Genomic DNA, 11,423 nt, shown 5'->3' on the forward strand with positions numbered 1-11,423 from the left:
ACGAAAGAAACTTGTAAATGTTGATTTTTGCAAATCTTATATGTAAGTAAAAGGCAATCGGCTGATCTTTGTATAATGAAAGACTTAGAAGTTGAGGAAATTCCTCGACTAAACTTGGTATAAATTAAGAGACAATGAACAAAAAAATAAAAAGAATTGTGTTATATTGTCCCACCTCCACCCACAATTCCACCACATTTTACAGTCACATACATACATACATACACTTAAGTTAACCCGTTGGCTGCCACGCCATACAACCCGTAGGTTGCACTCTACTACTCTACGCGCCACGTCTGAAGGATCCATGACCAAGTGGGACTTACCATTGCTGACAAGTCCGTGCTGACAAGGGGGGACTAAGTGCATTGCCTGAAACAGGCTTGCCTTGCGGCAAATTTTGGGCTTGGCGACTCCCCGACCCCGCGGCTTTTAAACCACGAGACCGAACAGCGCGGCCCGTGCAGTGGAGAACAAAGGTGTGGCAGCCAACGGGTTAACTAACACTAACACAATAATACCAACAATACGATGATCCACGTTGATGACGAGTCTCGGTGTCGGTCGCGATTTCACCGAGTTTCGTTCGCACCAGGAGCAGGGGCAACGTCCGACGGAGACCGGTGACGATTGTTAAAGATGGGAAAATCCATCTTCTCGACGTCTCCTCTGCATTACCTGAATCAAGACAAACAATTCTTATTAAGTGACATGCCAATAACAGTTACATAATAGTCACATAATACATATGGGATCATTGATCTGTTTTTTTTTGCTCAAAACTTCAAAGGCGCGCTTTAAATTGCTTAAAATCTACCTAACAATATTGAGAACTGTACACATAACAAAGCTCACTTGCTAGTCTAAAAAAAAAATTCCGGAAGTATACCGGAAGTAACCACAGCGCCTCAACCATTGAGCTGTCGTCATATTAAACCACATATTCGTGATCTCCATGAAATTTGGGGTCGAATAGGTGTGATTTAAACGAAATCCAAAATTTGGGCAAAATCGAGAATTTTCCTGAACTATAGTTCAGGAAAATTTTCGAAACCGGAAGTACGAAAACGTAAAAAATATAACATGAACTTTACTACAAATTTTACGAGGATCACGAATATGTGGTTCTTTTGCTCCTCAAATGAATATTTACTGAACTACAGACTGAAATGAGCAAACCGGAAGTAGAAAAAAAAGCAAAATATCGAAAATTTAACAAGTGAGCTTTGTTGCTGGCATAGTAATCGTCAGTTATCACTAAATATTTCAAAAAAATAACTGCCGATAAATGTTAAAAGACATGTGCAAAGTTTCTGAAACTGACTGTTTTGACAGCTGCAAATTTTCAAAAAGCCATCTAGCGTTGGAAAAAAGAAACTTCAATGTTAAACTTCGTTGGCGCGTAAGAAAGGCCTGATTTTGGAAACTACTACACAGACAGAGTCTAACTCAACTAGACTATTGGTAGATAATCTACGAAAATAAGTCAAATGTTGGGTACCTGGGCATAATCCGGTGGTGAATGATGACAGGTGTGTCACAGCGGGCGGAAGCGAACACTGAAGTGATTTAATTCGCCAATGAAGCACAAGAAGCAGCGTACGTGGTGAAGATAAGGAACCGAACGTTGGTAGAAGTCCTTCTTCTGTCATGGACAAAAACCAGCGTTGGCTCAGGACTCACGATTCCATGAAGAAACTGCGTTGTAGATTGAAACTGGCGGCCGACTCGCGATCTCAGAGGACGTCATAAATAGTTCTGTAAAAATGAGTTGGGAATTAAAAGGAAGCTTGAACAAAATTAACTCATAGTAGCATGGTAAAAGGTGATAATGATGTTTACCTTTATCATTTGGGTGACGAATTCAGTAAGGCATTTGACTTTCATCAAGCAGATCTGGAAATGTACTAAATGAACTCACACTCTTCATGTACATTCACTGAAACTGGAACTGTAATTAGCAATTGGATAAGGAAAATTATTTATATTATTTACAAATTTACATATGAAAAACAAAACTCTACCTATCTCTCATCTGGGTTGCCTTCTGAGCGGCTGTAGAAACAGTTGTACACTCGACAAACATTCTGACACAGGTTACACTTGCAAGATTCAGAAAAGATCCACGGTCCATGCACAAGAACTTTTGTCTAATTCCACTGTATGTAAGCTTCAAATATGAGTTTCAGGCTTTTGACACTCATAAGGATCTAATAGGATGGAAAGTGACTGAGCACTAAGTCAACTTAATTGTTGGAATGACGGACTGACTTTCTAGAATTAGAAGAAATGGATATAATAGATAAAAAAAATAAGGAAACTAGGTCAAGATAAACCTACACCATAAACCTACAAACGAAGTTCAATTGAGTAATTCGGAATCACAAAAGGGTTCTATGAACGGTGGAGTTCTTCTGTCAGCAACCCTTATTTACTGACCGCTAGATGCCACTGTCTTCAATTGATTTTGTCATACAGCCTGCATCATGAAACATGGCGTTGTTGCTAACTTGCTATTTACTTATTTTTCTGTGAATTCTCAATTGAACTTCGTTTGTGTAAGTTTATTTTGACCTAGTTTCTTTATTTTGAAATATTACATCAATCTCTTTAAATTCTAGAAAGTCAGTCCGTCATTCCAACAAGTTGACTTAGTGCTAAAGTTGCTTTCCATCCATTAGATCCTTATGAGTGTCAAAAGCCTGAAACTCATATTTGAAGCTTACATACAGTGGAATTAGACAAAAGTTCTTGTGCATGGACCGTGGATCTTTTCTGAATCTTGCAAGTGTAACCTGTGTCAGAATGTTTGTCGAGTGTACAACTGTTTCTACAGCCGCTCAGAAGGCAACCCAGATGAGAGATAGGTAGAGTTTTGTTTTTCATATGTAAATTTGTAAATAATATAAATAATTTTCCTTATCCAATTGCTAATTACAGTTCCAGTTTCAGTGAATGTACATGAAGAGTGTGAGTTCATTTAGTACATTTCCAGATCTGCTTGATGAAAGTCAAATGCCTTACTGAATTCGTCACCCAAATGATAAAGGTAAACATCATTATCACCTTTTACCATGCTACTATGAGTTAATTTTGTTCAAGCTTCCTTTTAATTCCCAACTCATTTTTACAGAACTATTTATGACGTCCTCTGAGATCGCGAGTCGGCCGCCAGTTTCAATCTACAACGCAGTTTCTTCATGGAATCGTGAGTCCTGAGCCAACGCTGGTTTTTGTCCATGACAGAAGAAGGACTTCTACCAACGTTCGGTTCCTTATCTTCACCACGTACGCTGCTTCTTGTGCTTCATTGGCGAATTAAATCACTTCAGTGTTCGCTTCCGCCCGCTGTGACACACCTGTCATCATTCACCACCGGATTATGCCCAGGTACCCAACATTTGACTTATTTTCGTAGATTATCTACCAATAGTCTAGTTGAGTTAGACTCTGTCTGTGTAGTAGTTTCCAAAATCAGGCCTTTCTTACGCGCCAACGAAGTTTAACATTGAAGTTTCTTTTTTCCAACGCTAGATGGCTTTTTGAAAATTTGCAGCTGTCAAAACAGTCAGTTTCAGAAACTTTGCACATGTCTTTTAACATTTATCGGCAGTTATTTTTTTGAAATATTTAGTGATAACTGACGATTACTATGCCAGCAACAAAGCTCACTTGTTAAATTTTCGATATTTTGCTTTTTTTTCTACTTCCGGTTTGCTCATTTCAGTCTGTAGTTCAGTAAATATTCATTTGAGGAGCAAAAGAACCACATATTCGTGATCCTCGTAAAATTTGTAGTAAAGTTCATGTTATATTTTTTACGTTTTCGTACTTCCGGTTTCGAAAATTTTCCTGAACTATAGTTCAGGAAAATTCTCGATTTTGCCCAAATTTTGGATTTCGTTTAAATCACACCTATTCGACCCCAAATTTCATGGAGATCACGAATATGTGGTTTAATATGACGACAGCTCAATGGTTGAGGCGCTGTGGTTACTTCCGGTATACTTCCGGAATTTTTTTTTTAGACTAGCAAGTGAGCTTTGTTATGTGTACAGTTCTCAATATTGTTAGGTAGATTTTAAGCAATTTAAAGCGCGCCTTTGAAGTTTTGAGCAAAAAAAAACAGATCAATGATCCCATATGTATTATGTGACTATTATGTAACTGTTATTGGCATGTCACTTAATAAGAATTGTTTGTCTTGATTCAGGTAATGCAGAGGAGACGTCGAGAAGATGGATTTTCCCATCTTTAACAATCGTCACCGGTCTCCGTCGGACGTTGCCCCTGCTCCTGGTGCGAACGAAACTCGGTGAAATCGCGACCGACACCGAGACTCGTCATCAACGTGGATCATCGTATTGTTGGTATTATTGTGTTAGTGTTAGTTAACCCGTTGGCTGCCACACCTTTGTTCTCCACTGCACGGGCCGCGCTGTTCGGTCTCGTGGTTTAAAAGCCGCGGGGTCGGGGAGTCGCCAAGCCCAAAATTTGCCGCAAGGCAAGCCTGTTTCAGGCAATGCACTTAGTCCCCCCTTGTCAGCACGGACTTGTCAGCAATGGTAAGTCCCACTTGGTCATGGATCCTTCAGACGTGGCGCGTAGAGTAGTAGAGTGCAACCTACGGGTTGTATGGCGTGGCAGCCAACGGGTTAACTTAAGTGTATGTATGTATGTATGTGACTGTAAAATGTGGTGGAATTGTGGGTGGAGGTGGGACAATATAACACAATTCTTTTTATTTTTTTGTTCATTGTCTCTTAATTTATACCAAGTTTAGTCGAGGAATTTCCTCAACTTCTAAGTCTTTCATTATACAAAGATCAGCCGATTGCCTTTTACTTACATATAAGATTTGCAAAAATCAACATTTACAAGTTTCTTTCGTAACTTTCCCTTGAAACTTCACGTCGAACCACTAAAACAAATCCGTATGCAGAGCGATTAAGGCAGTAATCACTTCCAAAACATAACAGACAAATCACAACGTAGGATACTGGCCTTGAAGAAGTCCAACACCAATAGACACCTGCCGCAACGTTGACAGGCTTGAAGTTACTACCAAGTCATACAAACGAATTACCGGCATTAGAAATTTTATTTTCTCAATCGAGATCAACAATTAATTCCCAATGACCAATGACCATGAAGAAAACCGACATATCTAAATAAAATCAAATAGAAATTTCGGAATCACCATGTAGTAAGTTGCGGAAGCGTTTGTGGTGTAATGTTCGACTTCCTTAATGGTGTGGTAACTCAGCACAGAGTACAACTTCGGAGCTTCGGTGTAGTAGGTGGTAGCAGCGTAAGAAGTGGTGTAATACTCAGTTGCCTTGGTAGTATAGTACCTAGGAGAAGCGCAGGCTGTAGTATAGAAAACTGGAGCCTCGGTTTAGCATTCCGGTTCAACGTAGTACGTATATGCAGCTGCCTTGGTGGTGTAGTACTCCGCTGCCTTGGTGGTGTAGTACTCCGCTGCCTTGGTGGTGTAGTACTCCGCTGCCTTGGTGGTGTAGTACTCCGCTGCCTTGGTGGTGTAGTACTCCGCTGCCTTGGTGGTGTAGTACTCCGCTGCCTTGGTGGTGTAGTACTCCGCTGACTTGGTGGTGTAGTACTCCGCTGACTTGGTGGTGTAGTACTCCGCTGCCTTGGTGGTGTAGTACTCCGCTGCCTTGGTGGTGTAGTACTCCGCTGCCTTGGTGGTGTAGTACTCCGCTGCCTTGGTGGTGTAGTACTCCGCTGCCTTGGTGGTGTAGTACTCCGCTGCCTTGGTGGTGTAGTACTCCGCTGCCTTGGTGGTGTAGTACTCCGCTGCCTTGGTGGTGTAGTACTCCGCTGCCTTGGTGGTGTAGTACTCCGCTGCCTTGGTGGTGTAGTACTCCGCTGCCTTGGTGGTGTAGTACTCCGCTGCCTTGGTGGTGTAGTACTCCGCTGCCTTGGTGGTGTAGTACTCCGCTGCCTTGGTGGTTTAACCCGGGGCTGAGTTAAACTTCGAAGCTTCGGTGTAGAAGTTCGGGACTTCATAAGTTATGGTGTAATTAATACTCTAGGGCCTTGGGGGTGTAGTATCCGGTTGCTGCGTATGTTGTTGTATAGTAAGACACCGGCGTTGCGGTTTGGTATCCGCCATACCCAGGAGACATTGGTACACCAGTGGTCAACCCAGCCATCAAGGATAATACAACCAACAGCAGCACGACGCCATAGTTAACTAGACGGTACAAAATATGAACATCAATTTTCAATATGAAATATCATATTAACAAAGAGAAAAAAATAATAAAGTGAAACAAAACATGTAGAAACAATATTTACCGTTTGGTTGTAGTATAATACTCGGTGGCCTTGGTAAACAGGAGCCTCAGTTTGGTAGTAGCTTGGAGCAGAGTAATACTTGGGTTCCTCGGTGTAGTAAACTGGGGCACTGTACGTTGATGTGTAACATGTGGCCTCTTCGGTGTAGTAGTTGGGGGCTTCGTCATAGTAGCTAGGTGTAGCGTAGGTTGTGGTGTAGTTAACTGCAGCCTTGGTGTAGTATTTCAGTTCAACGTAGTATGAAGGAGCAGCTGCTGTGTTGTAAGCATAGGCTACGTAGTACTTCGCCGCCTCAGTTGTAGTGCCTCGGGGATGTAGTACTCAGGCGCTTTGGTGATGTAACTCGGGGCAGCGTTATTTGTAGCGTAACTCTTGAGCCTTGGTGGTGTAGCACTTGGGGGCCTCGGTGTTGTAAGTAGATGTTGCGTATGTTGACTTCGTTGCGTAGTAAGGCGGCGGCGTGGTGTAGTATTCTTTCGCTGCTGTTGCTTGGTCTCCACCATGACCAGAAGACATCAGTAAACCCGTGGTCGACCCAACCTTCAACGATAAGACACCAAACAGCAGCACGGCGCCAGAGTGAACTAAACAATATAAACGATTTGAACATTATCGAATATAAACTCATAACTACTAATATAAACTGAAAACAAGACAAAATTGATTCACGACTCGAAATAAAGATGAATTTTTACCCGTGATTGCGAACTGGTTGTACAATGAAGAAGGCAGTTGGTGACAAATAGTGGGCTGCAGTTGTTGCCGTGATGGAGATACTCACTCGACTGATCCCTATTGACTTTTCTCTTGCCACTAATACGACTTTTTCTCACCCTGACCCCTCTCTTAAGCCTTACGACTATTATACCTCCTCGATAATATAGCAAACACTTTCTGTTCTCACCCAACCTTACACCACCGCATTGACAGATTTGCATAATGATCTCCGCGACCTTCAAGGGTGAAGGACATGCTAATTGGACGTTGCTGGGGGTGGGTGTACAACAAACAATATCAAATTAATACCAAATGGTTATGGCTTAATACGAATGGGATCACGATGTAGAACTCGAGCTCTTTAGTGATGCATCTCGCGGCAGCATAAATTGTAGTGTAATACTTTGAAGCCTCGGTGGAGTAGTATTTCAGGACAACAACCAACAGCAGCACGACGCCACAGTTTGCTAAACAATAAATTATTGGAACATTAATATTCTACTGACTAAAAAACAATAGAAATTGATACTAAATAACAAGTAACAGAATATTTACTTGGGATTGCGAACTGATGATGATACGATGAAGAATGCAGCTGGTGACCAATAGTGCGCTGAAGTTGTTACCGTGTCGGAGATACTCGTTCGACTGATCCTTGTCGACTTTTCTCTCTCCTTTTATACGACATTTTTCTCACCCTGACCCACATCTTATACCTTGCGGCTTTTGTACCTGCTTGATATGTTACACGTGTCGTCCTCACCCAACCTCTACACCACCGCATTGACAGTTTTACGTAATGATCTCCGTGACCTTCGAAAGTGAAGGAAATGCAAACTGGCCTTTCCTTCTTTAGGTTGACGTTGCTGGGGTTGGGTCTACAAAAACCAAAATCAATACCAAATGGCTGAGCCTTGCGGCTATTGTACCTGCTGAAAATGATGCAACACGTCCAGTTCTCACCCAATCTCTACACCGCCGCATTGACAATTTTACACAATGTTTCCCTCGACCTTCAAGCGTGAAGGATATGCAAACTGGCCGGCCCGTCAAGATAGGAGTTACCTAAAATATTAATAAATTATTGCATTTTTATGAAAAAAACAAATGTGGTTACTTGTAAGTACCTTTACATTTGTTATGTGTGGTTGTCATCTAGGTGTTTGTCAAAATGGGAAACAACCGCCTCAATACTTCTTGCCTCAGATAAAATTGCTCACAAGTTTCAATGATGGGTTAATTTAATTCTGCCATGGCCAAAGTTGAAAGGAACTGTTCAAGCTGATGGTGCTGGCATGAGTAGTTCCACGTTTTATGGTCTTCGACGCCAATTTCTTCCTGGTTGCCATTTTCTTCGATGAAGATGTTTCTTGCAAGGAAGTATTTGCGCCCATGTCGGTCATTATCCAAATATTCCAGAAACTAATTAAATAGGAGAAATGAGAAACTTCGTTGAAACAACCAGAAAATGCTATGCAAAATCATCTTGAATTAAATGAAAAATTAAAATGGAATGGCCGTGCATAAGTAGTTACTTGCTGCAGACGAATTATTGAAAATCCAGTGTTACTTTTATGAAGCTGGATGCCGACTTACGCTCCACAATCATTTTTGAAGTAACTTAACCAGGGGAATGGAGAAATAATTACAATTAATATTAATTAAAATCAATTAATATCATCTCATTGGAGAGATGATAATAAGTAATTAAACAAATTCAATTTTTTCTATCAGAAACTTTATCAGAGAATTTTAATGTGGAAACGAAGTCCTAAATTATTAAGTTACTCAACATTATTACTTATACTGTTCTCAATTACTTTCACACTGCTTTCAGATGTGACGAAACGTGCAACATGCAGCAAGATACGACATTTTGAGGAAATCAGGAAATGTACTGCAAACCACATTCCACATGGAATTGACATGTATAAATTGAAGGTCATGTTACCAGTAAATTAACCATGAAAAACATTTAAATTAAGAATAAAAGCACGAATTACCTTTTCTTATGAAGATCAATTGACAATTTCAAGAAAGAAAGTAAAGAAAATACCCCGTAATGAGTAATGACTAACGTAACCATCGATAACCATCCTCGGATAGATAGAAAGACAATCGTCTCAGGTCTCAGCACTTTGATGACCACGCCCCCTCTAGAACACGAACACACTAGAGCTGAATAGTTCAATCCCTAAACACACTGAAATAATTTGCCACCTAGTGAGAGCAATAAGCATCCACGAACGACTAGAGTCGGACGGAAAATAAACCAAACATTCGTCATCTCCGGGAAATAGATTTAGTAGAAAAAAAAAAGAATTATCGAAAAATTAACAAGTGAGCTTTGTTAGTGGAATAGTTATTATCAGCCATCACCAAAAAGTTACCACACAATAACTGCCAATGACAAAGGCCCAGCAGTCCAGCACTGACCCAATGTCAATGATCTCCGTGCCAGGACCACACAATTCCAATAAAGAAACTGTGGATTGCGAAGTTCGCGTAGGAAATAAGTATTAAATCAAATATACTTGACTTCATGTGCATGGATATAGAAAACAAAACGGAAAATTAGGTTTCTATAATTCAATCAATTGTTATGTATCATTTTAAAAAGAACAATTGATTAATTGAACCTGTGACGAACTAAATGATTCGGTGATAGCAGAGTTTGATGACTCTGGTGATAGTGATTGTGATTTGTGATCAACATCCAACATATTTGAAAATTCAAGGTAAAAAAAAAAAAAAACATTAATCATGAACTGGCAACTTTTTCCCTTTACGACTTTACGGAACATTTTTTATGCGGACTGTTGACGTCCGCAAAACACCTGACGCTGTTTTGAAATTTCTGAAACTCGTCACTCACACTGGAGTTGAATGACTTCCTAAGTAAACTGTTTAGTGATTAGATATTCCTCTTCTTAAATGAATTTCGGAGGTACTATTCGACCCAATAATAAAGCTGTCGCCATCTTCTTGGTAAGTGTGGCGACGCTTTATTTGATTTATACTTGGAGAAATAGTGCAGCATTGGCAAAAGAATCGGCTTTTGGGAGTGAAAAAGTTAGCATTGGGGAGATATTATGTGCTGCAATTGCAGCAGCTGAGGCAGGTGGCAGAGAGGTGAAAGCTGTTCGAGAGAAAGGAACCGAGCTCAATGAGAAGAGTAAAGGCAAAACAAAAGAAGGTGTCAAGGATGTCTTGACCGATGGAGATATGAGATCACATCAAGTCATGTACAGTACACTAACCTCTTATTTCCCTCACATAAAAGTAAGGATTTATTATTCTCTATGAAAGTGGAAATTTATTATGTTTACTTTCTATAAAGGTAATTTCTGAAGAACATGATGAGAATAACATCTCCATGGAACCAGTCAACTTCAACAAGAAATGCCCTGCTCTCGAGCAAATATCAAAATTAGAATGGGCACCAAATGATTCCATTACAATTTGGATTGATCCACTGGATGCAACCAAAGAATACACAGGTATACAGACATCAATGCATTTTTTTGAAAGGGTAATATTCAAAACACTTGTAGAAAACTTGCTGGAGTATGTGACCACCATGGTATGTATTGCAGTAAAAGGTGAACCAGTTGTTGGAGTTATCCACAAGCCTTTTGAAAAGAAGACTTACTGGGCTTGGGTTGGTCAGGGAATGGCCGAAGAATTGCTCGAAATCAATAAAGCGGTAATCATCACTTCAGTTTAAATTTAAATTTGCTTTGATTTAATTTGTTAACATCCAGCCCGAGGCCGACAACGAATCCTTTATAATTTCGCTGTCACACACCGGAGACGCTGTTGAAAACCGTATCAAATCAAAGTTTCCTAACGCCAAAGTGGAGAAAGCTGGGGGTGCAGGTATTTAATCAATTCTAAACAGCTACGTCGATCAAGCGAATGTATACAAACATTTTTCTCCAGGTTACAAGTCGTTGCAGATTGCCAGTCGACACAATGCAGCGTATGTACACATGACACACATTAAAAAGTGGGATGTATGTGCGGGGCACGCAATTCTAAAAGCCTTGGGAGGTCGTGTCACCACCATGAAAAATGAACCCATCAAATATGGTAGTGGTGCAAATGATGAAGTCCTTATTAAGGATGGTCTGCTTGCCAGTTTACACAATGGTGATTTTTATTCAAAATTATTTAAAGAATAAATAATCAGTATAGGTTGCAAATATTCTGTGACTTTGTTTCTTTATTTGACCAATCAAACATTGATACTCAATACAATGAGCTTCTGCTGAATGGGGAAGTAATTGAGAGTTGATTATTGCTGATATGTGAAACATGAGTAAACCATCTTGATAAATAAGGATATTTCTCCTTTGTTTGTATGCTTTGGGGACCCTGTAAAC

The 11,423-nt window shown here is 40.3% G+C and overlaps 1 protein-coding gene and 3 long non-coding RNA genes across 8 annotated transcripts; 2 read left to right on the top strand and 2 right to left on the bottom strand.

The window, feature by feature from the left end:
• Nucleotides 1-480: 480 nt before the first annotated feature.
• On the bottom strand, nt 481-2,414 carry LOC124208114. The gene is made up of 5 exons (XR_006880291.1): nt 2,341-2,414; nt 2,025-2,274; nt 1,843-1,951; nt 1,502-1,758; nt 481-678 (listed from the first exon to the last, which is right to left on the bottom strand). It is a non-coding gene; the product is annotated as an uncharacterized LOC124208114 (long non-coding RNA).
• Nucleotides 2,415-2,466: 52 nt separating this feature from the next.
• Nucleotides 2,467-4,409, top strand: LOC124208116. The gene is made up of 5 exons (XR_006880292.1): nt 2,467-2,558; nt 2,622-2,867; nt 2,941-3,049; nt 3,134-3,390; nt 4,214-4,409. It is a non-coding gene; the product is annotated as an uncharacterized LOC124208116 (long non-coding RNA).
• A 673-nt stretch (nt 4,410-5,082) lies between these two features.
• LOC124208124 lies at nt 5,083-9,198 on the bottom strand. 5 transcript variants are annotated; one of them, XR_006880295.1, is made up of 10 exons: nt 9,042-9,193; nt 8,859-8,935; nt 8,574-8,658; nt 8,172-8,509; nt 7,968-8,103; nt 7,771-7,916; nt 7,594-7,712; nt 7,017-7,505; nt 6,322-6,905; nt 5,083-6,217 (listed from the first exon to the last, which is right to left on the bottom strand). It is a non-coding gene; the product is annotated as an uncharacterized LOC124208124 (long non-coding RNA). The 5 variants fall into 5 exon arrangements; XR_006880294.1 differs by having other exon boundaries at nt 7,771-8,103; nt 8,166-8,460; XR_006880293.1 differs by lacking the exon at nt 8,574-8,658 and having other exon boundaries at nt 7,594-7,916; nt 8,172-8,460; nt 9,042-9,198.
• Nucleotides 9,199-9,830: 632 nt separating this feature from the next.
• Nucleotides 9,831-11,313, top strand: LOC124208121 (inositol monophosphatase 3-like). The gene is made up of 5 exons (XM_046605837.1): nt 9,831-10,320; nt 10,379-10,538; nt 10,593-10,744; nt 10,803-10,917; nt 10,981-11,313. Exons 1-5 carry the CDS (start codon nt 9,973-9,975, stop codon nt 11,220-11,222), a joined length of 1,017 nt encoding a protein of 338 aa, XP_046461793.1. The 5' UTR covers nt 9,831-9,972; the 3' UTR covers nt 11,223-11,313.
• Nucleotides 11,314-11,423: the final 110 nt, after the last annotated feature.

The sequence above is a fragment of the Daphnia pulex genome, chromosome 11, assembly GCF_021134715.1.
Source record: "Daphnia pulex isolate KAP4 chromosome 11, ASM2113471v1".
Lineage (NCBI taxonomy): Eukaryota > Metazoa > Arthropoda > Branchiopoda > Diplostraca > Daphniidae > Daphnia > Daphnia pulex.